Source organism: Notamacropus eugenii, chromosome 1 (genome assembly GCF_028372415.1).
Source record: "Notamacropus eugenii isolate mMacEug1 chromosome 1, mMacEug1.pri_v2, whole genome shotgun sequence".
Taxonomy (NCBI): Eukaryota; Metazoa; Chordata; class Mammalia; order Diprotodontia; family Macropodidae; genus Notamacropus; species Notamacropus eugenii.
The window spans coordinates 269,801,748-269,827,317 of record NC_092872.1 but is presented as its reverse complement, the minus strand read 5'-3'; the positions used below and the strand labels follow the sequence as shown (position 1 = coordinate 269,827,317).

Genomic DNA, 25,570 nt, shown 5'->3' with positions numbered 1-25,570 from the left:
CCAGATGGAGTGAAGGACAAGAGAAGAGTCCAAGGGCTATAAAGCTTTGCACCTGACTGACTGGGAGAAAGGACAGGTCTGGGGGCAATGAGAGGAGGAGGTAAGAGCTAGGCAAGGAAAGCCCGAGAGATGATGCAGACACATCCTCCACTACCAACTGTGAACATGCTCTTCAAGTGATCCCTTCTTCACTCGATGGTCCTTCCCCAATCCTACAACCACCCCTGTGCCTCTAAGGCAGCACAGAAACATTCCAACTTCCTGCAATGCCTTTAACCTTTTCTTGAACAACCCAAGCTAAGCACAGTGACAATTTCTCAATGAGAGGGGTTCTTGTAGTTTGTAAAGTGAAAGCCTGCCCCAGCAGTTTTCTAAGTGTGTTCTGGGGGACACTGAGAGTCTCCAAGACCCTTTCAAAGGGTTCAGGTTAAAAGTATGGTCATAATAATACAAAGATATTCTCATTTCTCATACAACAAATATTGATAGACATAATCCATAGAAGCAGAGCACTTTTTTAAAATGTGAAGTCCTCAGTAATTCTTAAGAGTGTAATGGGATTTCAGTGTAATGGAGAATCACCAACCTAACCCAATGGATATCGTTCGTTCCACAAAAAAGTAGACACTGGGTAAAACAATGTTACAAGGGGAAGCTGGTCTCCAAGGCACAATGCTGTAAGAAGGCCACTGACTGAAGAATACCACGGCTGACTTGAGTTATCAGGTCTCGATGTCCATACTGTAAAATGACTCAAGTCAGTGAGATGCGGGTAAATCTCTTATGTTTCAACAACATTTCTAAGCTATGATTAACTGGTAAATTTGAAGAAGCAACATCAGAGGTCCTTAAAGTCTCAGGAAATCAAGCAAAAAGCATAGTGGGGATGGTACAGGGGCTGAGGGTCTAGGTTCAAATTCTGGCTCTATCACTCATTACTAGGCAGCCTGGGGTGAGTCACTTTACCACCCAAGGTTGCAGCTCCTTGTCTACACAATGACACTGGATGAGAAGGCTTGGCAGATCCTGTCTATCTCTATTTCCAAGACTCCCAGCTCTTCTTTTGTTTATTCAGGGTGTGCTTGGCACAGCATCACCAGCTTTTAGGAGCCTATCCCAGGCCAGGGGAATCATGCTTGGTTCTGCAGATACAAAGACCAAAAGAAAGCATCCCTGACTTTAACCCTCTGAGGCAGGAAACAGTGCATGTACCCAGAATCTAGTACTAGGTAACTAGGTGGGGGAGTCCTGTGAGAGCAGCCAGGGAGCAGAATCAGGAAAATCCTCTTCTAAGAGGCAATGAGTGTTAAAAAGTAACCTAAAAAAATCCTTCAATTTCTCTGTCATGTGGTGAGAATGTGGCACTAATCAGTCACTTGCATGACATAATCCATTTTCTGGCATTTAACTGACAGGGTTATGTTTTTCCTTTTTAAGGAAAAAACCCAACATTTTCTCCTCTTTGGCCCCTTTTTAGCTCTGACATTTGGCTCACTCAGTACCAAAAAGATTTGCAATGCACTCATTTGCACAAAGCGGAAAAAATCATTAACATCTGGAGTTAACTCCATATCACTACAATCCTTCATTCTTAAGGACACCTAGGGAGATGCACAGCCCCGTTGGTTTGCTGTGGATTCTTTCTCAAGTTTTATCAATCAAGGAAGGTTCAGGGCATCAAAATATAAGAAATGCTCCCTCCTGCTGTTGGGGCACTCATGGCATCTCCTCTTATCCTCACCCCAAAATACAGTGAGCCATGTATTTGCTAAATATTTATGCCAAGCCAACCAACCCAGCACCTTCTTCTGACAACGCCCGCTGCACTGCATACCCACAGGTCACCTCCCTTGACCAGGGGCAGGGAGGGCTGCTTCTGGGTCAGGTGTCCAGGACCACAATGATTCACCTCAGCAGAGGTGGTTTTGTTTTTGTCTCTGTGTCCCCAGCATAGGTAGCAGGTGCTAAATAAAATACAGCTCATAGGAGTTCGACGCTTTCTGGAGCTAAGTCTCTGGGTAGACGCTTCCCAGGCTTGTCTGCTTTGCTCTGCATCATTCGTAATGATGCTTCTTCTGGTATTTCTCTGACTTCCCTCAGACCTCATCCATCCCCTCCTTAAGCTGACTGTCCTCTCTAAAACTGGCATCATTTTTACAAAGGATTGGAATGCCCCAAGTCTTCATCCTTTATTACAATACTGTAATATCTCATTCTATTCATACACTAGCATCTCTTCAGCCACTCCCCAGATTTCTGAACAACCATTTGTCTTTGGTTTTCTACTAGCACTAAATGTGCTGCTGTAAACATTCTGTCAGAGAGCTTTCCCTCTGCTGTCAGCATCCTTTGGGTAGCGTGCTGGTGGGATCGTTGGGCCAAAGGGTGTGAACCACTACTGACTTGTCTTGCATGTTTGCACAACTCTAATATGGAATTTTAAGGAAAATGTTTATGAAAAGCAAAGGCTGATCCCATGGCAACAGAGAGACCCCTGAGACACACCAGGGCCCCTCACCTCCTAGGACCAGCATCCTCCTCAGCAAACTGCTGTCCCAGATATGTGGGTTTCCCTTGGGAGGAAGGGAGAGGGGGCTGACAGGACCATTTACCTGCATCAATTTTCGGGAGAGCTCATTCGTAAGAAACTCTTCTTCCTTTTCGTAATTCACAGCGAGCGTCTCCTTCTCCTTCTGCAAGGCCTGAATCTTCTTGAACAAGGTGTTACTAATGAACTCCTCCTCTTGCTCAGCCCTGGCTTGCTGGAAAACAAAAACACAAGTGTGGTTAAGAAAACAAAAGAGGGTGAGGGGAGAAGTGCAATTTCAGACAAATGTCCACCCCAAGGCGGAAAATTGGAAAGGGACAGCCCATGTACTCATCTCTCCCTATGGTTAAGGACATTTTAAGGGGGCAGTTCTTCTCTAAATAATCTCATTGGTATATAATCAGAGTTAAGAAAACTGCAAGTGCTCACTGGCATGAATTCAGGCCCTATCCTAACTCATTATGAGTCCAACATTTATAAGCAAATTCACACGGAAAATGCACTGCATTTTGTTATGACCTCGTTAAACTTAATACAAGGATATGGCCTGAGTTAAAATTTTATTGCAAATAAGAAACTCCCAGATGACAAAACTCGTACCAATAAGGGTTAGCACCTCCTTACTAAAGTAAATTCATGTTCAACATAAATTTATTATGTTTTTTAAAAGCTGCACATAACAGAAATTCACAGGTTTGCAGATGATCATCTTCTGTTCATTTATGGAACTATTCATGTTTGTTGATGTTTTTAAACTTTATAATAAAAAATTAACAACAGTAACAAAAACAAGGAAAATGCTCCACAGACAAACTAAAGGGACCTGAATTCAAATCCCTGTGTGAGATCAGACAAGTCTCTAAGACCAGATTTTCATGTGGAAAATAAGTGTCATGAATCAGATAGATAGCCTCAAAGAGAAAGCTCAGCTCTAAAATGGCATCCTAAGATTTTTTTGCTGACCAAATTTCCTAATTATATTAAAGGAAAATCACAAAGAGGAAAAACTAAGAAGTCTACCACTAATAGTTTATTAAATTTTTTAATTAGCAAGACCTTGATTTCTTCACTATTCATTTGTAGTTAAAATATTCTGCTTGTAACTTGCCTCCCCCAATGCCTAATTCTGTAATCACTCCCCCCAAACAGTGACAATTATAAGCAAACCAAAGAAGCTTCTAGAAGCACCTGATTTGATTTGAACAGCTCTGGCTTTAAGACAACTAGCCCAAGCCTGTAATGGCCTATTGTGATGCATTAAGCCCAAATGAAATATTCATCCTTTATCCGCCACGTGCAGTGTTAATGCCAAGCCCACAGCGTGAGCCATCAGGAATCCTGGGAAAACATATCTGTAACTCCATTCACATACATGGCCAAAGGCTCCCACCTGGCTCCCCCTTGCATCCACTTAGCCTCCCAACAAAGGCCTGAAGGCTCACATCACCAGTCCTTCCATCCCTTCTCATGATTACTTAGGAACAATACAACTGCCACATGGAGAATATGGTGGGGTAGGGAGGTGACTCACTGACCGTGTACACAGCATGGATGTCAAGTCATTCAAAGATAATCAGAATCAAGAACTTGGGGTGCAAAGGGCCTTAGAAGCCAGCTAGACCTGAAAGGAATCACCTCACAACTCACCTCACAAGACATCCCCTAGCCTCAGCCTGAATAAGGAAGGGAGCATGCCATTTTGGAGGCTTTTGGGACACTTGTCAGCAAGTTCTCCCAGGCCTACCTCTGGGGCCAAGCAGAACAAGTATAAACCCTGCTCCATGTCACAGCCCTTCAAACACGGAATAGCTTTCATATCTCACCACCACCGTTACCATGACTGCTGCCCCTGCCACTGCCGCCCCTGCCACTGCCGCCCCTGCCACTGCCACCACCACCACCACCACCACACTGTTCTTCTCCAGCCTGAACACTCCGAGTTCCTTCAACAAATGCTCACAGTGTCAAGTGCAGCCCCTTTGCCACGCTGGCTGTCCACCGTGATCCATGATTCTAGCAGGTTCTGCGATCATCATTCTCCATTCATGTTCCAGCCCAGCTGGGCTCCTTGCTCTTCTCCATTTGGCACGCCCTGCCCCAGCTCTACCTCTGCCCTGGCTGTCTCCCATGCACACCCTGACATCCTTAGCCTCCTTCCAAGCTCAGCTCACAGAACACCACCAATCCAAAGTCTTTGCTGAGCCCTCCTGAGTGAAATGCTCTCCCTGCACCTCAAATTCTCATGTATAAACTTATCTAATCACTTTTATATCCCCTCTGCTATAGGCCCCAGTCCTACTCTCCTAAAAACTCCTTGAAAGCAGGAATTTTTTGTTTTGTCTCTTTATTCCCACATACATACAAGTATAATTCTGGGAAGGCCACTTCACTGGATTCATCTCTTTTGAAGCTCAGGGAAGCCGAGACCACTGTGTCATCAGAGGTTTTGATTCAGGATGTGAAAAATCACTCCTTCCTGGAGTCTGGGCATCTGCCCCGACCACACCAAATGCCTGTCTCTGTCTCCTCCCTTCAGATGCTCTGCCTTCAATCACCACCAAGACCAGCATGCTCCCAGATGATCAGACAAAAGGCAGGGTTCACAGGGCCCAGAAGGCCTCTCCCCCTTTATCCTTTCCCAGGACCCCTAGGCTCGCATGCAGCCTCTGTCTGATGCCCACATCTGTCCCTCACTGCTGCTGGTTCTGCTCCCTGGGGTCAGGGAAGCAGAACAAGGTTCATCCCTCTTTCCCAGGCAGGCTCTTCAGTGCTTTTGATAAGTGTTTAAGGATCAACTGATATATGAGGATGATGATCCCATCCTTCCCTCACCCCAGGGGATTCACAGGGGTCTCTACTCTGGGATGACTCCCCCCCCCTTAACAATCATTTTGCTCATATCAGTTGTCAGGCTTCTTCACAAATTCCCAAATGAGTTAGGGTCTCTTCCATTGAATGATGTATTAGCATAAGCCAGCACTGAGAGGCTGAGTTCCCAGATCTTCTGGGTTCTAACCTGGCAAGAAGGTAAAAACTCATTACAGTCTGAGGACCTGGGTTCAGATCTCCAGACCTTCAGCTCTCTGTTCCGCCCAAAAGTGTCTGGGAGAGGCCCAGGGTTGGTACAGAAGGAAGGCCAGGCTGCCTTATCACAGAAGAGGGCCGTACACAGCTAAGAGAAGCCTAGGTATGAACACCACAGCCAACTGACTCACTGTGTAAGGACCCACAGCTACCGCTGGTAGGTCACCCAGCCTTCAGTCCTTCTTTACACCCCTCCATCTTCCACCCTGCTTCCCAGATGACCTTTCTAAAGCCAAGTATGACCCAATCACCTCCAGGATCACATACGGAAGCCTCCACTTGGCTTACCCTGGCCCCTCTCCATCACCCACCCTCTGATTCAGTGACACTGGCCTCCGTCCTCACTCTGGAAGGCCACCTCTCAACTCCGTCCAGGCCCTCCCTAATGCTGAGCCCTTCCCTCAGACAACCTCTAGGTGGTTCCTGTGTAGATCTCATTTGTCCATAGCTGTGAACATGCTTTCTCTCCCATCAGACTGGTAGCTGCCTGGGGACAGAATCTATTGGTGTCTCTCCAAATATGCCCAGAAGAAAGGAATTATGATTTTTATAGTAATCAACATGTTACATGTAATGAATATACTAACATCCAGCTCCCAGCACTGCGCTCATTAACTGGCTAGCTGACCACAGTGATGTCCCCTCACTTCAAAGCCTCAGTTTTTCTGAAGCAAAATGGGGATAAAGCATCACTTACCTCACAATGTGGTCATGAGGATCATATGAGAGAGAGAGCTCAAGGCATGGGCCACACGGGCCAGTCAGCTGGGTTTCTCTTTAGCTGTCAGATGAGGCTGGGTTTTTGCTGACCCAGAAAACATCCTAGTAAAGGGAGTCTCTCTAGCAATGCAGGCCACCTTCTGCCCTGAGACTCACTAAGGGTCCCAGAGTCAGGAGGGAGGAAAGCTCCCCTCCCTGACAGGCACAGAAAGGCTGCTCGAGTGACTGGCCCAGATCACACATAAGCAGGGCTTGAACAAAGTCTTCCTGAGTCTGTGTCCAGTGCTCTATGCACTAGACCACTTTTCCTCTCAGGATTACTGGGACACATCCTAGATTCTTTGTTTTCAATGTCTTTCTGATAGAAGGTGACCCAGTGGCTAGAACTGCCATACTGAAAGCCAGCATTTAGAGAGCACTAGAAGTTTTGGGAAGTGCTTCACAAGTATCTTTGATCCTCCAACCACTCTGGGAGGCAGGTGCTTTTATTATTATCTCCATTTACCAATGAGGAACCTGAGGCAGACAGAGTAGCAAAGTGCCTTGCCCAAAGTCACACAGAGAAGAAGGGTTAAAGTCACATGTGAATTTGAGTCTTCCTGACTCCAGGCCCAGCTGGTTCCTGGGGGTGCTATGGAGACTCCCTCAACAAGACCCATCCCATAATGTAGCCAGAGCCCTGAGTGACCCTCCAAAGCACTCTATAAATGTCAGTTATCATTAGATGAGTTTGAATTCACTGCTGTCTACTAGTGCCCTTCAGCAGCTTCAGTCAGTTGTTGCTTTAATAAAAGGAATCTACTCTGTTCTACCAATTGGCTAACTGCCTTTCTAAACCCAGGAGGAACTTCAATGTCCTCGAATCTCTCATGGCCCTTGTAGTAAATCCTGGTCTGGGGATTCTGGGAGCAGAAGAATCTACTAGCTCTCTAGCCTCTAGGCCACAAACCTAGAACTAATGCTGCTAAGTTAGTAAAACTGGTTAGTTAAACCAGGGAGCTGCCTCTCCCCACAAAATATTATGAAGCAGAGAGGGCAGCTAGTCTTTTGAGTTGCCAAAGCTCAGTTCTCCTTGTCAACTAGCTGATCAAGGTGGCAGGGAGGGCAGGTGACCTCTTGAGGGCACCAAAGAGCTTTCTCTTTTGTATCCTGCCTATGTGACAACTGATGCTTTAAGGTATGTAACCTCTCTTGGACTCATTTTCTTTATCTGCAAAAGGAAGGGGTAGATCTAGATAATGTTAAGATGTCATCCAGCTCTGAAAGCCTGTGACGGACTCCAAGAATGCCCATTTCATGGAAAGATGGTACATTTCCTCCCATCTCTTCCTTTAAATGTACTGGTTCATAGATTTAGAGCCAAATGGGATTATCTGTCTCATTTTACACATGAGGAAATAGGGCCCTGAAAAGTGAAGAGAGCTGATGGTCAGATGGGTGGCATTTGAACCCAGACCATCTGGCTCCGGATGCATTAGCTCTTCCATCTGGTTCCAGTGGCCCCACTCCAAGCTGGCCACTCATTTCATCACAGGGACAACAAAGCAAAAATCACCTTTTAAAAGAGAGCTTCTAAGCCCTCTCCCTGACCCGCTCCCCAGGGGAGAGAAGGGCAATCTTGACAGAAGATACAACAGCTTTAGCCTAGTTGGTCATCCACCCATGGGATCACAGGACTCTCTGCTGGAAGAACCTTGACCATCACTAGGCCTGACTCCCTGGTTTTTACAAGTGAGAAGCCTGGGGCCCTGCAGGAAAGGCAAGGGAAGCATTTCTGTAGAGCCTGCTGGGCACCAGGAACTCTGCAAGGTAGCTGCAGTTATTATCCTCATTTTACAGATGAGCAAACTAAGCGTGAGTGCCCTGCCACAGTCACACAGCTTAGATTACAGAACCACAGAAATCAGCTAGCCCAACTTCTTTCTTTTACACATGTCATCCCAGGCCCTGCTTAGGAAAAGGAAGAGGGTTCAAACCCAGGTCCTCTGACTCCTCATCCAAAGCTCTGGTTACAATCCCATATTGTCTCTAGGTGGTAAGAAGCCTGAACACACCCTATAATTAGGGTGATTTTTCAATAACATGATAATTAGTATTATTTCTCCCAACAGAGAAGAGAGCCAGAGAATGAGCAAACAGTGCAATATTTCCCAAACTCCTTTATCAGAATCACGGATTTAAATTTGGACTGGGCACCTCAGAGGGTCAAGCCCTCCCTCATCATACAGGAAAGGAAAGCAAGCAAGATCATTTAACAAGAGAAAAAGGGGAGCAGCTGAACTGAGTATTGAAGGCTGGGAATCCAGGTGGTTAATGCCGTACAAGGCAGGGAGATGAGAGTGGGAAGTTGAGGCACCCATCTCTTGCTCAGGGCTGAGCCCATGCTGCAGAGCAGATGCTGCAGAGCAGCCTGGCAGGAGGGGGTCAGCTGGAAGTGGGACAATGGGGGGCTTCAGAATCAGCCTCCTCCCCCAGAGCTCATATAAGGAAAAACAATGGCCAGTGTTTGCTCACTCCCAGTAGAAACGTTTGGTTTACTTAAGCAGCATGCCTCACTAATGACACATTTTTATTAATGTTATTAAGAAAAGAGAAGGCTGGAAAAGGAAGTATTTGGAGAGAAAAAACAAAGCCATCTTTTTTTTTTTTTTTGCCTCCAATTTGTTTTTAAGGACAAAAATAAGTCATTGGAATCATCCTTCTCCTTGGACCTTCCAAACTCAAAACTGACTTCACCGTCTCTGGGTACAATTTTGTGGCAGCACTGTGACTGGGTGTGGGGCCGAGTTAGGGCTGGGGTTTGCACTCAGGAAGACCAAAATTCAAATCCTGCATATGATGCTCCCTAACTGTATGGCTCTGAGCAAGTCACTTAATCTTTCTCGGTCTCAGCCTGCTCACCTGTAAAACTGAATACCAGCACCTCCTTCATAGGAATGTGGGGATCACCCAAGAAGACATAAAGAAAGTGCTCTGTGAACCTTCCAGATCAAGACAGATGCTGGCCATTATTAACCAAGAAGCCTGGTACAGGAGACTATACAACCAAAGACCAGGCCTCAAGTCAGGAAGGCCTAGGCTCCCATCCACAGCTCGGCCACTTTCCACATACGTGACTCTGGGCATGTCATGATCAGGGTTCCCAGAGGCCAGCTGGGTCAAGACCTCATTTTATAGAGAAGGAAACTGAGGCCCAAAGAGGTTAGTGAATTGGCCAAGATTCCACAAGCTATATAAGAGGCACCAAAGGCCAGAGTTCCTACACCGGACAGTGGCCACCACAACAAAATCCAAGAGACAAAGAAACTGCTGGCCCATAGACAGGGACAATCCACAGCACAATATCAGCCTTTAGTGTCTTCACCAACTAAAGGGGCCAGGAGAAAATGCAGACTTCCAAGAACATTCTCATCAAGAGCCATTTTCTGCTGACCCTGAATTTACACACACGCACAGACAACAAATAAGACACACACATGTACTCACACAAGAGCCAGCAACCTAGCATAGCTGCATTAAAGGAAAAGCTGGGTACTGTTACAAAGTTCGAGATGGTTATTTTATTTTTTGAAATAGCTCTTTGTCCTAACACTATGTTTCTATGAAACTTTTAAACCAGGAGCCCAGGGAGGCCAGATTCTGCCATCGCTGGTGGCCAACTCTCCCTGAAGAGTCTCCCCAGCAGATTATTCACCAAAGCCATTGAAACCCTGGGGCTGGGGCAGTAGTGACCAGGCGCCATCTTCCTTGGCCTAGGGTAATCTGCATTTCTCTCCAAAATACCACCTGGTTGCCCATTATTCTAGGAGATGCTTGGAGTCTGTGGGTACTGAGGAGCTCTATGTTTGGGGGAATCTACATGCCCTCGACATTACAAGGGCAAGGGAAGCTCCATTTTACTCAAACTTCGTAAGAAACACAAGAGGCAGAGGGAGGCTGGAGGCTGGCCTCCAGCCTCCCTCTGCCACACACTGCCTGCTCACTTAAATTTACTTCATTCTCTCCAGGATGCTATGCTGCAGCACAAGTATAGATCTGCATCAGGCACACCAAACAGACTAGCACTGGAAAGCCCGTCAGAAGCTGCCTAGGTCAACCCCTTTAGTTTACAGATTAGAAAACTGATTCCCAGAGAGTTTAAGTGACTTCCCCAGGGTCACAGAAGGGTTTGAAGCCAGATGCTCTTCATCCAAGAGAACATAGGTGGTTTCATCTGTCTCTGTAAGCATGGCCCCCAGCACCTCACCAGGCATAAAATCCTGGTTAAGAAATCCAAGGGACAGGGGCCGGGCAGACCAGACAAGAGGAAGGAGCAGAAGAAAATGAAAGACCTGCCTGCAAGTTGGGGGTTTGGAGAACTTTTCTTTTAATGCCCTCTTACTTGCCTGATTAGATCTGTTTCCCTATCTTCCCAGGCCCCCACGGACAGAAGCTTTCCCCTGTGCCACTTCCCAAAGAGCTGTGGATGTAAATGATTGACCACCATCCTGCCGCCCAGGGCACCATCCTCATCTAGATGTTAAAAGGATAGCAGGCCTCGTTCATTCATCCCACATGTATTCATCCCACGTGTGAACTGGCTAGCAGCCCCTCAGCTTGTTTCAGAGATAGTTTTCTTTCCGAAAGAAACTCCTCATTTACCCAATAGAATGTCTAATTGGAGGATTTCAGGCTTCCTGATTGGGGAGATGCTGTTGGGGCAAGGCAGATCCCCTGAATCAGTCCTGCTCTGCAGAGGGGTTCATGCACTTCATCTAACCCTAAATACTCTAAAATGGGGGTTCTTAAACCATTTTGTGTTACAGGCCCCATATGGACCCCTTTTTGGAATGTTTTTACATGTATAAAATAAAATTAGATTGGATTTTAGAGGAAAATAATTAATCTGGAATACAATTACCAAAAAAAAATCAAATTCATGCATCCTGATTAAGTACACCTCCTTAAAAAGGAGATCTGAATCCAAGAAAGACTAGGAAGGAGGTGAAAGCTGATTCTAAGAGAGAGAAGGATCACAAAGCCTTAGAAACAGGAGGCCTAGTCCAAGCCCTTTGAGCAGCACAGAGAGCTCCATGACCTGCCCAGTGTCGAACCCAAACTTCACTGCTGCCAGGGAAGGCGGGGGAGAGGGAGCAGAGCATGCCAGGAGAGGGGAGGACCAGTCTGTGGAAAGGAGGGGCAGCAGACTCTGACAGGCTCACGAGAGGCTTTCCTTAAGGATTACAGAACAAGCAGCCATGGTTCTGCTGGTGTGGTCATGGTCAAAGTAAAGCCCAATCAACTATCAGCCTTCTGGCCTTTGGCTTTCTTTGGGGTCTCCAGCCACTCTGCCTTCTCCACAAGGATTTTCCTTATGATTTCCAATGTTCAAGACATAAGCACCCTCTGTCACCCCTCACACACAGACTCCAAAGCATCAACTTATACCTTCAGAACACTGGGCCCCCATAAAACAGAAAAATGGGCAAAACTCTTACCAAGACGTCAGTCTGGGCCTTGCAGAATGCATTTCTTATGTGAAAATCTATATGTTGCCCAAGTTCTTGTCTGGATTAGCACAGCAAGTTCATGGTGACCCCAAGCCCCCAATTCATCAATAAGAAAACTGAGACCCAGACAAGTTAAGTGACTCACTCTAAACAGCTGGTTAGCAGCCAACATGATGACTGGAGACCAGATCTGGGCTCTGGGGCTGAGGAAGCTTGACATAAGCCAAGACAATCATAGCATGAGGTAGATTTACTCCATTAAGTCTGTAGTCCTACACCTCTGGGTTTGCCCCTGGAGAGGTGAGCAATAAAATTTCCTTTAAATAAGCAAAACTAAGTCCAGAGAAAGGCTGTAGAGAAGAACTAGAAAGATCACAAGGAGGGGATTCTCAAGGAGACAGGAGGAGGCTCCTCACCATCACTGAATAAGAGGCTAGAAGCCTCAGAGGACGACAGATCTGGAGCCTGGAAGGGACCTTGGGGGTCACCAAGTCCAATCTCCCTCATTTTACAAGTAAGAAAACTAATGCCCTGAGAGGCCCTAATCATGGATTAAGGAACTATAATCAATTCTGATCATTTTTTACAAATAAGGAAATGTGAATTTAACCCAGCCTGTATCCTGTGCTCCAAGGAAGCTGGCAAGAAAAAAAACAAATTTTTGAAGCAGATGGTGGAGGACTGGAAGAAGGCAACAGGTAACCAACAGTAGGAAGGGAAATGACAGTGTCAGTGACACGGGTAACATGTGCCCAGGTCCCCTGGGTCATCCACTGTCCAACACAGATTGTCACCTACTCTGTGTCAGGCACTGTGGGCATGCTGTAGATACCCAATCCCTACTTCCCCTGGTAGTGGAAAGCACACCAGCCACCCCCAGGGTCTAGAGAACCCTTCAGGATTCACTTAATCCTGACTGCTGCCTAATGCTGAGAGGCCAGGTCCTCTCCTCAGAATCAGGGACTTTGTAGTCCCTGACTGCTCTATTCCTGTATAGATTGTCCACTGCCCCACATTACTCCACCATGCAAGGTCCCTGCAGGGCTGGGGCCATTCTGGTATCTACACCACATGTGTAGTACTGGACTGGATTGTACTGAATAAACACCATTGAACTGATAGTCTCATTTATTGATACTGAATTAGCAAGCATTTTGGGGAAAATCACCTCCCCTGAACTAATGTGACTGACTGTCGTACACCTCCAGCCTCTGGGATAGAGAAGCTCCCTGGGTAAATGGGGCCTTCATCCTAGACCTACATAAAACAGTCTTCAACAGAAATGGGGCAGCCTGCTTCCTGTGCTCCTCCAGGGGAGAAAACATCCTGGGAAGGGGTGGAGGGAAGGTTTCCTGTGACAGTTGAGGAAAGACTGATGACTTGGGATGTTAAACAGGGATGGCCTCCACCATGCCAGCCTTTTAGAAATGTGAAAATCAACAGCCTGTTCCCCAAAATCTAAAAGAAATTTATTTGCTTTTTGCCAAATAGTGGCATCAAAACTTAGCTCCCTTGGGGTTGTTGCACTTCAAAATAATTAAGCAAATGAATATATTTTTAAAGGGGCGAATTTTTAAAAACATAATAACTCAGATTTGTTATGCCAACTTTCAGCTTAGCAACACAGAAAGCCAGGTCCCCCTAAAATGAATACACCCTTCAATGATTAATCAGCACCTTATTCTATGAGCTGGGGCTATAATGACAGAAATGAAACCCTCCCTGTCTTCAGGAAGCTTACTCACAGAAAGGGACCTTGGCTGTTACCCAATCCAGTCACCTCAATGGAGAAAAAAGGCAACAGATGAATGAAGAAATACATGAATGAGCATCATTCAGTAAGCTCTTGGAAAGTTCTAGGAGCCAGCTAAGCACTGGGGGTACAAGGACAAAAGTCAAACAGTCTGCCCTCAAAGTGCTTCCATTTTCATTAATCTTTGACTATCAGAGGAGGATGGAAATTCTGCTACATTAGTAGCAGCTCTTTCAACACCTGCCACGGCCCAATAATTCCCAGCCCACTTCTGTGGCAGCTATGAGCCTCTTAGCCTCCAATGAGACACACCACTGATCACTATCCAGTACTGCAAGGGCTGGCCAGCTCTCCCTTCCTGGGCCCCCTTCATCGCCTGGCTACCACAAGGTGACAATGGAGGGAGGGCCAAAGGCAAGGAAGACTTCTAAATTACCAAAGGTTCCCACAGGGAGGATAGTCAAAGCACCTTGAGTTCCCCTGGTAATACCAGAGACAGACTTAAGCAGTTTCCAGGCTGTTGTCCCAATTACAAGGGAGCTCTGTGAAGGGCCCAGATGTTTTCCTTTTGTTCTCCTGCCAGACCTGAACATGCTAAATGACAGAAACACCAGCAAACCTTCCCTATATGTTTGTGAATTGACTGGTGACAATAATGGAAACTCCAGAAGAAGTAAATCCACCCCCCCCCCACCCACCCAACAAGATGAGCAGGAATTTGCTTCTCTTCGTTTCATTGCTTGGAGAAAAGGAAGTACAATGAGCCTCACCTAAACCATCCCCAGCCATCCCGCCACTCTCCCCACTGTGCTGGGCTGATGTCCGCTTACAGTCTAGCTAGGAAAACATGAGGAAAGGAGGCCGACCCCAACACCCTCGCCTCCCTCTGCCTTTGGCAACAGAGCCGGTGGAGAAAGGGCCAAAATGTGAATCCTCTCTCTGCCACCAAAGCCCAAGTGTGGCCTTGTTCTCCCAGCTTCACCACTGCTTCCTCACCTACAAAAGGAGGACTCTGGGACTCCAAGGGCTCTGCTCTTGATTCTGCCCTCACTGCAGTTGTATGTGGTGGTCTTAAGAGTAAAGCAGTGCCTTGGGGCCAAGCTGTGAGACTTCCTCAGGCTTCAGATGTGAGAAGTGATGTGAGACAGAGAGGGGACATGCAGAGCCCACTGACATAAAGGGGGAGCCTCTTGCCCTCCCACTGGAGGGTTTCCCATGTTAGCAATGTGTATCTCAAGGCTCTGGGGCAGGGTGGAAGCTGTTATCTAAGAGACTGGAAAAATTCTTCTTTGTAAATGTTTATGAAGTGACTAAAAGGCCTGGGCCTGTGATTCATTGTTATCTGAACTCCTGAAGAGCAAACTCCCAAGCCAGACCAAGGAGAACTTTCTCTGCAACAGGGAACCTTCCAAAAAAAGGTGGGAAGGGGCCAGGGTGTGGCAGAGAAGGACTGAGTCCCAGCGTGGCTGACTCCAAGGCTGGCTCTCTTGTCTGCTGCACCAAGATGCTGCACAACAAAAAATAAAAATAAAGAGCAGACAGTTATTAATGACTTTTTCACTCATGACTGGGGCCTCACCATGGCCCAGTTACCAGAATGAGCCCTGGGTAAGAAAAGATCCCCCTGGACAGAACTGGATGATGTCCCAGGAAGCTGCCCATTCTGCCTCAGCTGCCCAGGCCACGCAGGCAGGCCCCAGTGGGCTCAGCCAGATACCCGCACCTTTTCTCTGCCTTGGGATCATTTCTGAAAGAGGCAACAGCTAAGTTCACCACAAAGCCCTCAAAGCTGTATTTGGGAAGGGGAGCCTGCACTCATATTTTAACTCCTCACTGCGGCTTTAATGGAATGGACCTCAATGAAATCTGGGACAAGAAGGGAAGACAGAGAACTTCTCTAAATGAGGTATCCACTTAGTCATTATTTTTCAAGCTTAAGGTTAAGGTCTGGGGCTTTTTAAAACCTTCATTAGATAAATAACCTTGTGAAATATAACAAGGGGAACAATGGGAATCAGTGTCCACCTCAGACAGTCGGGTATCTGTTGTTATATGGCTCCTGACACTGGGGCAGTCAGTCAGTAAATATTTAGAAAGCACCTACTCTATGCCAGGGCCCTGTTAAGTGCTAGAGGATCAAACTTAGGCGCCCCTGGATGATCACCTCCACTGCTCCAAATGCACAATCTGGAAGCCATCTTCACCAACAACACTCCTCCTCCCCCCTAAATAAAGGAGGTAGGGAGAAATTGCTCCCTTCCCTCTGGAAGATGGAGGCCCTGCAGTTCAACCCTTTATTTTACAGATGAGGAAACAGGTCTGATGGTGTTTCAGGCCCTGCCCCTTTCTCCACTGTGCCCCCATGGGAAGGTGTGGATCTCTCAGGCCTCAGTTTACCTGCAATGAGGAGAGGTTTGGCCTAAATCAATTGACCAGCATGTATTAACACATTCATGTGTGCCAGGCACCACATTGGACACTTAGGATTTAGTGATCTCTCAGGCCCCTCCAGCTCTGAGGCTCACAATCCCAGGGCCAAACCTCAAAGACATCAGGGACGAGTCTTAGAGTAAGCCTGTTCACCTATAACAGTAAGTCTCACTGGCAAACACCGTCCCCAGCTCCCTTCTCCTCACACTCATTTCACCCACAACCTCTGGGAATGTCAAGATGTGTCAGTAATGTCACACTCAGTCCCAGAAGCTCTATTGGAAAAGACACACGAAGGATCTGAGACTATTGAGTGTGGGGGAGACAAAAGCTTCAGCTGATAACAATTTGAAGAGAAACAATGATCAATCATCTCCAAGGCCGCAATGGAAGGAATGCTCACGCTATACTGGGCAAGAAAACTGGGAGATGTGGCCTTCTGCTCCAGGCTCAGGCCAAAACCCCTGAAGAGTGCCCGAGCAATCACCGCCAAGGACAAAGCTTCCTGCTCAACACTTAAGGACTGAAGACTCCCTTCCCTTTTCTAAGTAAGACAGATCTCTCTAAGTCATGATGCTGTGCATTCTCAGTCGGCTGAAGGGGAGCTTGGGGTGGGGGGGTCATGTTTGTCTGCCCATGCCTTGCTTAAACTCCAGAGCATTAGCCTGTTCTCCAAGCCAAGTGTGACTGAGCCCTGGACAGAAGGCATTTGAAAAATGCCAGATGGTCATTACAAAGCTCTAGGGAAAAACTGAACATGGTGGATGTTCAGAGACAATCATGAACTCCAGTAACAACCAGACAAGCCAAGCAACATGTCCAAGGTCACACAGGTAAAAATAACATGGGCAGGGCTGGGATCCATGCTGAATGATTTTGGTAAAATCATTTCTTCGCAGAATCTTTGCAAGGTACTTTAAGGAAGGAATTACCAGCTGGAGGTATGCCTCACTTTGCTCTGCCCTAATTATGGGAAAGTTACCCATACTGAGGATCTCCCCCGCCAACAAAAAAGAACTTAGAAAAACAGGTGCACCAGGGGAATCAGCGTGCTGAGGCTGTCTACTTTAGAAAACGATTCTTAAGTTATCGTTAAGCTTTACCACTGGCATCTTTCAGTCAATAAGCAGTGATTATTAAGTGCCTACACCGCATGCCAGGCAAAAGTCAGTCTCCTGCCCTCAGGTGCTCCCAGTCTAATGGGAAACAACAAGCAGACAATCATATACAAGCAAGGCAATTTTAAGGTAAATTCAAGAAGATGGGGAAGACATAGGTATGTGTGTAGCCTATAGGAAATGAGCCAACGGAGAGGGAGAGGCAGAAGATAAGTGAGAGTGGGGATGCCAGGGGGAGAAATCTGCTGGAGAAGATGGGTAAGCTCTGGCAAGGAGATGTTGAAGGAGAAGGGAGTGGCAGAAGGCACAGGAGGATAGTGAGGAGGAAAGAAGAGAGCCTTTGGGGCCAGGGCTCTACCTCAGTTTTCTGTCTTCTGCAGAAGCACAGGGAGGCTAGATCTCTCCCCAGCCCGTGGCCCTGACACAGTACTTCAATCACCTGCACACACAACCCAGACAGGAAAAGGAATGAGCAGCTCCGCTGGCACTGGCTGGGTGAGGACCTAAGCCGCATCAGCCAGCATTTGTAAATAGAATGATAACAAGCCAAGGAAGCCCATGTTTACTGACCCCACAAACTGGTCCTCAATTCCAACTATAACACTCCCCCAGACCCACCTTGCCCCCAGTTCCAAAGACCAAGCACAGACCTGCAACCAGCATTTGAGGGCATGGATAATACATTCCCAGGAAACCTTCCCCAAAAAGGAGAGAAAAAGCAAAGGGGCTCATTTAACTGATTTCAGCACCCAGATACATGCAAATGTGGGTAGCTATAGGTCTTCCCTAGGCATAGTCCTTGATTTCTAAGGCCAAGCCTTGAGTCAGGAAGACTTATCTTCATTAGATTAAATCCTGCCTCAGACACTAGCTGTGTGACCCTGGGCAAGTCACTGTACCCTGTTTGCCCCAGTTTCCTCATCTGTATAATGAGCTTTAGAAGGAAATGGCAAACCACTCCAGTACCTCTGCCAAGAAAACCCCATATGGGATCATAAAGCATCAGATACAACTAAAACAACTAAACAAGAACAACAATTTCTAAGCCATTCTGGGTAATAAGTACGAAACAACATAAACTGAAGTATTCCTGTCTAGAATTCTTTTCTCCCAACTCCCCAGGAATTCCTTTCTGGCCAAGGGAGAGAGAAAATACATAACAAAAACAATCAAACAATGCCAATAAGAATGGCATTTATATAGCACCTACTGTGTGCCAGTACTGTACAAATATTTTCTCATTTATCCTTCACAACAACCCTCCAAGGTAGATGCTAATATTATCCCTATTTTACCATTGAGGAAACTGAAGCAATCAGACTTGCCCAAGGTCACAAAGCTAGTAAATGTCTGAGACAAGATTCAAATTCAGCTCCTCCTACTGCCAGGTGCAGAGTTCTATCCACCTTGGCGCCATCAGTCATCTATTCACAGAGGGGGTCACATATGAATAAAGGACAGGTAGGATTCTCACAAGCAAGACGAGATGGCTGGGGAAGGATGGTGAGAGATGCAAGGGCATTCCAAATAGTGAGAAATAATCTGAATAAGAGATAGGAAATCAGGGGGTATATTTGGGGACTGATAAATCCCCAGTTGTCATATGGAGAGAATTCAAGGGGCTGGATTCTAATTCCACTGCTGCTACTTCCTAGCAACAGTATGCTAGATGATGCTACTTCCTTTCCTGAGCACCAGTTTCCTCAGCTGTGAAGTGCAGTTTAAACTGGATCATCTCAAAAATCTTTTCTAGTCATGAGAGACAAGGCTGGCATGCACATAGAGTGGTGAGGAGAGTGAGCCTTATTCCAAGGCTTAGGGTTGAACCTAGGGCCTTCCAGACTCAAACATACATCTTGGAGCATAGGATAACCCCACATGAATTAGTCAGTCTACCAAAAAAATGTTTCAGCTCTCTCTCCATCCATGCCCACTATCTTCTTTCTCAGCCTTTTCCTGCTGTACTCCACAGTGCAGAGCAATGGAATATCCACATATCAGGGAAGGGCCTGCTGGATGATGCCAGTCTGCTCACTGACCTTGCAAAGGAGAGGGTGGAGGAGGCTCACCTGGGGGCAGCCTGTGGAAAGGGAGAACACAGAAATCATGAACTTTTTCAGCTTAAAAAGAAGACAAGAATCAAGTCAAAACTAAGAGGAAGAAAAGGCCATTTTGGAATGTCTGTTAATTCTGGACAATGCTTCCCCCATCACCATCGCTTACTGTCCAAGCCTATGGCATGGCTGGGACACCTGCTTAATGAGTAGCCAGTCCCTTCTGATCCAAACGGACTACGGCTTTCAAATGTGCAAACTGTTCTTTGAAAAACTGCTTCCTTGTGATGAATTGCACCAAGCTGAAAATTTAAAGTGCCCACTCTAAAACCCAAACCCAGCAAAACCTAAAATATGCAAATGAAGCCTGAAAAGGAAGCTAAGAAAACACCTACATTCATAGGGCCCAAAGTCAGAAATCCTTGGAAAGGCCCAGCTTCCAGGCTCATTTCACAACACTTTTTTCCCAAAGCCTATGCTCCAGCCAACCTAGATCAACAGGCTTTCAAGAACTGGGAAAGGGTTAAGGTGTTTGCATCCAGCAGCTGGGAGAGCCTGGGTCTGCGAGAGGGGAGGTGACCTGCCCAAGATCCAACCCTTGTCCTTTGACCAAAGATCGCCAGGACATGATGGTGCTCCTGCCAAACCTGGGCCTTCATATCCTTATCTCCCTCTTCACTGATGGAATTCCTACCCAAGTTTTAAACAAAAAAAGGAACTACCGAGTGGGAAAAGCAATGGATTCCTCCTAATCATAAAGCCTGAGTTCAAATTTCAGGTCTAACTACCTATGGAGCCTTGGGTAAGTCACTTGCTCTATCCAAGCCTCAGTTTCTTATCTTTAAAATGGACTGAAGTCCATGACATTGTGGGACGCAAAGAAATTCTGTTTTCTACAGTCCTAGGTGATAAAGGTTTTAACCTAGCATTGACAGGTTAGAGGTCAGAAACTAATGTGCAGGCTCAATGAACTGTGTGAAGAAAAGCCTATCTCAGAGGAGAACATAAAGTCACATGGCCAGGGGACAGTGTCGCAGGAGATCCAAACTTTGGAAAACAGTATAAGAAGCCCCATCTTTCTGAATGTGTTGTAGTAGTCCTATAACCCTACTGGGGAGGCTAACCGTCCATTCAGGGGAATGGATGTAAAGATTAATAAAGGCTTTCCTGATTTCACAACAAGTAGTGTTCTTTGTTCAAGGTGAGCATGTTTCTCACTGTTGGGGGCTTGTTAGATGGGCTCACTTCTAACATCTACTGTCCTATTTGGATCTAAAGCGGTGATCCTAAGGTCTAATCTCAAACAGCACCTTCTGGAAGTCAGTCAGGCAACAATCATTTAGTAAATACCTATGTGCCAGAACAGGGCAGCTAGATTGGCACAGTACACAGAGCGTCAGGTCTGGAGTCAGGAAGATTCATCTTCCTGAGTTCAAATCTGGCCTCAGACACTTGTGTGTGACCCTGGGCAAGTCACTTAACCCTATTTGCCTGTTTCCCTATCTGTGACATGAACTGGAGAAGGAAATGACAAACCCCTCCAACATGTTTGCTAAGAAAACCCCAAATGGGGTCAAGAAGAATCAGACATGACTGAAAAGGTACACACACACACACCCCCTCGCTCCCTACTCCGCGGCATGCCAGACACTGTACTAAGCTCTGGGGAGACAAAAGAAGGCCAAAGACCGGGCCTGCCCTCAAGGAGCTCCCAGTCTAATGAGACAGACAACAAGCCAAAAACAGGTCCAAACAAGTTCTACACAACACAAATGGGCAATGATTGAGAAAAGGGCATCTGAATGAAGAGGGGCTGGGGGCTTCTCATAGAGGTGGGATTTTGGCTGGGCCTCAAAGGAAGGCCCCCAGGCATGGGGAGGGGCAGCTAGAGGTAATACTGTCTGTGGCTCAGCTGGAGCAGGATGGAGGCTCCATGTTTGGGAGGAGGATGGGTGGTGGCTGAGTGAGGAAGGGCTCTGAATGCCCAACAGCATTCTCGATTTGCTTCAGCAGGCAACTGGGAGCCCCTGGAGTTTCCCGGGTGAGGGGGTGACAGCCCAGACCTGCTTTCCCAGTTCCCCCCTCCCTAACCCTGTAGGCACAGCCCTTTCTGCCTTCCCACTCCCAGTGCACACTGTTCCCCTCTCATTGAGCTTCTAATATCTCTACTACAATGACTTCTCATTATGCCTTCTCCTCCTACTAGACTGGAAGCTCTTGGTATCTCCCATATTTCAAATATAGCCCTTTGCATACAGCAGATTCTTAGTAAATGCTTTTGAATGCCAAAGCGTTTTTGCACAAACAAAGCCACTGCAGCCAAGATTAGAAGAAATGAGAAAGCTGGGAAACAATTTTTGTTGCTAGTGTTTCTAATAAAGGCTTTGTTTCTAAAATATATAGAGAATTGAGTCAAAATTTTAAGAATACAAGTCAATTCCCAATTGATAAATGGTCAAAGGATATGAACAGGCAGTATTCAGATAAAGAAATTAAAGCTCTCTATCACCAGATGAAAAATGTTCCAAATCGCTATTAAAGAAATGCAAATTAAAACAACTCTGAGGTACCGCATCACACCTATCAGACTCGCTAGTATGACAACAAAAGAAAATGATAAATGTTGGAGAAGATGTGGGAAAATTGGAACACTAATGTAGCACTGATGGAGTTGTGAACTGATCCAGCCATTCTGGAGAACAATTTGGAACTAAGCCCAAAGGGCTATAAAAATGTGCACACCCTTTGATCCAGCAAAACCACTTCTAAGTCTGTATCCCAAAGAGATCATAAAAAAAGGGGAAAGGACCCACCTGTACAAAATTATTTATAGCAGCTCTTTTTGTGGTGGCAAAGAATGAGAAATTGAGGGGATGCCCACCAACTGGGAAATGACTGAACAAGTTGTGCTATATGAATGTAATGGAATACTATAATGCTATAAGAAATGAGCAGACAGATTTCAGAAAAACCTAGAAAGATTTATATGATCTAATGCTGAGTGACGTGAGTAGAACCAGGAGAACATTATACACAGTAACAACAACACTGTTCGATGACCAACTCTAATAGACTTAGTTCTTCTTAATAATGCAAGGATCTAAAACAATCCCCAAAGTCTCATAATTAAAAATGCTATCCACATCCAGAGAAAGAACTATGGAGTTTGAATGCAGATCAAAGCATACTATTTTCTCTCTCGTTTTTTTTCTTTCTCATGTTTTTTTCCCTTTTATTCTGATTCTTTCTTCACAACATAACTAATGTGAAAATATAATTAATATGAATGTACATGTGTAGCCTATATCAGATTGCCATCTTTGGGATGGGGAAAGGGAGGAATGGAGGGAGAAAAAATTAGAACTCAAAATCTTATAAAAGTGAATGTTGAAAACTATATTTATATGTAACTGGTGGGGAAAAAAATTTTTTTTGAATGCCAACCTTCTATCCAACTAGAAACACCCCACAGGCTCAATTTCTCCTTTCAAGGTCTTTGCCTATAGGATCGTCCACTTCTTGGGTTCTATCTCAAAGACTGGCTAGTCGGATGTGGTTCACCTACCTAAATGGTAATGCTCATTCCCAAAAAAATGCAATCAACAGCAAAAGCAACCAGATACCAAAACAAAGTCAGACAGGCAGAGGCAGCTGAATGACTAGCACAGGGCAAGAGGACAATCTTCAAAGTCTTTAGAATGGAAAATTATGCAGTTGACGCAAGGCACTAAGGAAACCAAGCTTGGAATAGAATGAGAAGACCAAACTCCTCCCAGTCACCAGCTCCTATGGAGCAGAATTGCTGTGCAAGCATCTTACACAACATACCTTTGTACCTGTTGTTTCTCTAGTAAAATGGAAGTGCCTGAGGGCAGGGAGTGGGTTGGGGACTTTGTTGTTTTTGAACCGTAGAACCAGGCATCCTGGCACACAGTAAGCATTTAATAAATGTGAGGTGAATAAATGAATTTCTGAATGAATGATATGTGCAGAAAAGCTAACATCAACACTGCTGAGGCACCAAATGCCAACTGAGACAACTCCACCATTGGGTGCTCATGGGCTGACCAACCACAGGTGCCAACCATCAAGCCCTGGTTCATCTTGGCCACTGAGTCTCAGGAGCTTCTCCTGTCTCTGGAATGATGCAATCAAGCTCTTAGCCTCCGCTTGGCCTGCACGCTAAAGGGGGAGGGGGAGGAACACACAACATATAAACAAGCAGGCACACAATATATTCTGAGGAGTAAGAATGTAGACGGCATCAACCTCCTGCCAAAGGATCTGAGCCAAGTCTCAAAGAAGGCTGGGGAACCCAAGGAGCAAACGTGCATAAGGAGCGAATGGGGAACAGCCAGGGAGGCAGAAGGCCAGACACAGGAGACTGGGGTCACAAACAAGGAGCAGCAAGGGGCTGGGTGCTGAGTGACCTTAGAATGTGGTGGGAGAAGACTGAAGCCGAAGGCAGGGCCAGAGGCCTTCCTCTTTCATCCTGGAGGTGGCAGAGCCAACAGGGTGCTGAGCAAGACAATGACAAGGCCAGACCTATCTATGCTCTAGTCAAATCCCCACGAGAGAAGATGAAATCTGAGGCAGGGACACCAAAGAGGAAGGAGGAGGTGATAGGGCCTAGGCTAGAGGGACGCCAAAGTCCAGCCAACACAGGTTGGGCACTGCATGACTGTTCATATCCAACATGAATTTTCTTCTTTTTCTTCTCTGTTCTTTCTTGTTGAGACCAGCACTGAGTTTGTGAATCTGGGAAATGGGGAGGAAGGGGATGCTCTGGACAGAAAGGGGGAAGTTCAGAATGGTGGAGGGTTGAGGGAAAAAGAAAAATGAGGGATGTTTTAGACACATCAAGTCTGAGATACAGGTTTGGAACTCAAAGGACAGATGAAAGCTGTATATGCAGATGGGGAGATCTAATAACTAACCCCAAGAGCTCCTGAGATCCACAAGGGACACAGCATAGTGAAAAAGGGGAAGGGAGCCTCAAATAGAACCCTGAAGAACAGCCAATATGAGAAGGCCTGGCTAGGTCACACACCAAGGGAGAGAGGGACGGGCACATACAGGATCACCAGTTCCAGAGAGGGCAAGATGATGCAGACTGAGAAGAGGCACTGGGTCCAGTCACTCAAAGCTCAATGGTAACTTTGAAAGAACAAGAGCAGCTGTATGATGAGAGCAGAAGGCAGGCCACACAAAAGAAACAAATGCTGGTACAGTGGACAGACTTTTTCTAAGGAATTTAACAGAAAAGGGAAAGAAAGATTTAGAACAGTAGCTGGGAACAAGGTCCAGTGACATGTGGGTACTGTGAGCATGGGAGATAGAGAGATATATCTGAAGGCATCGGGGATGAACAAGAGACAGGAAGAGATTGGAGATGGTGCTGAGTGCAATGGTGTGTGAAGGTGGTAAAGAACAGACTCAAGGCTGTCCTCACAGGGCAGAGGGGAGTATGTGGCAGGGAGGGGGAAATGTGTGTGTGTGTGTGTGTGTGTGTGTGTGTGTGTGTGTGTGTGTGTATGGAGTGTGTATGTGTGTATGGGGTGTGTATGTGTGTGGTGTGTATAGGGTGTGTGTATGGTATATGGTATGTACGGTGTGTTTGTGTCTATGTGTGTATGGGGTATGCGTGTGTGGTTGTGTGTGTATGTGGTGTGTATGTGTGTATGGTATGTATATGTGTGGCGTGTATAGGGTGTATGTCTGGTGTGTGTGTGTGTGATGTGTATAGGGTGTGTGGTGTGTGTATGGTGTGTGTGTGTCTATATGTGTGTATGGGGTATGCATGTATGGTTGTGTGTGTATGTGGTGTGTATATGTGTATGGTGTGTGTATGTGTGTGGTATGTATAGGGTGTGTGTATGGTGTGTGTATGGTGTGTCTATGTGTGTGTGTATGGGGTATGCATGTGTGGTATGTATGTGTGTATAGTATGTGTATGTGTGGTGCGCATAGGGTGTGTGTGGTGTGTGTATGTGTACGTGGTGTGTATAGGGTGTGTATGTGGTGTGTGTATGGTATGTGTGTGTGTGTGTGTATGTGTGTGTATGCGCGTGTTTTCAGGGAAGGGGGATGATGACACTAAGAAAAGATGGAATGGAAGGGGGAAGAAGAGGCAAGCCCAGCCTAGAAACTCAGACAGATGGAATAGAGGGAATGGGGGGCAGGAAGAGTCCTATGAGATTCTAATGAGGTCCACAGGAAGATGGTGCAAAGCCTAACAGAACAAGAATGTGTAATACAAATAGAATACAAATGTGGGAAGCCAGAGATTCAGCTTGCAGGACTGTGGAAAAGAATTAGTACAGAATCACAGAATGGTAGAGCTGGGAATGAGGCTGGGCATGGAGAGCAGTACC

At 46.2% G+C, this 25,570-nt stretch overlaps 1 protein-coding gene across 1 annotated transcript in view; it reads right to left on the bottom strand.

Moving 5' to 3' along the window:
* CCDC6 (coiled-coil domain containing 6) overlaps window positions 1-25,570 on the bottom strand; it is an 85,069-nt gene that overhangs the window by 42,900 nt on the left and 16,599 nt on the right. The window contains exon 2 of the mRNA XM_072628897.1: window positions 2,613-2,762. Within this exon, the coding sequence (XP_072484998.1) occupies window positions 2,613-2,762 (150 nt within the window). The remainder of the gene's footprint in view (window positions 1-2,612; window positions 2,763-25,570) is intronic.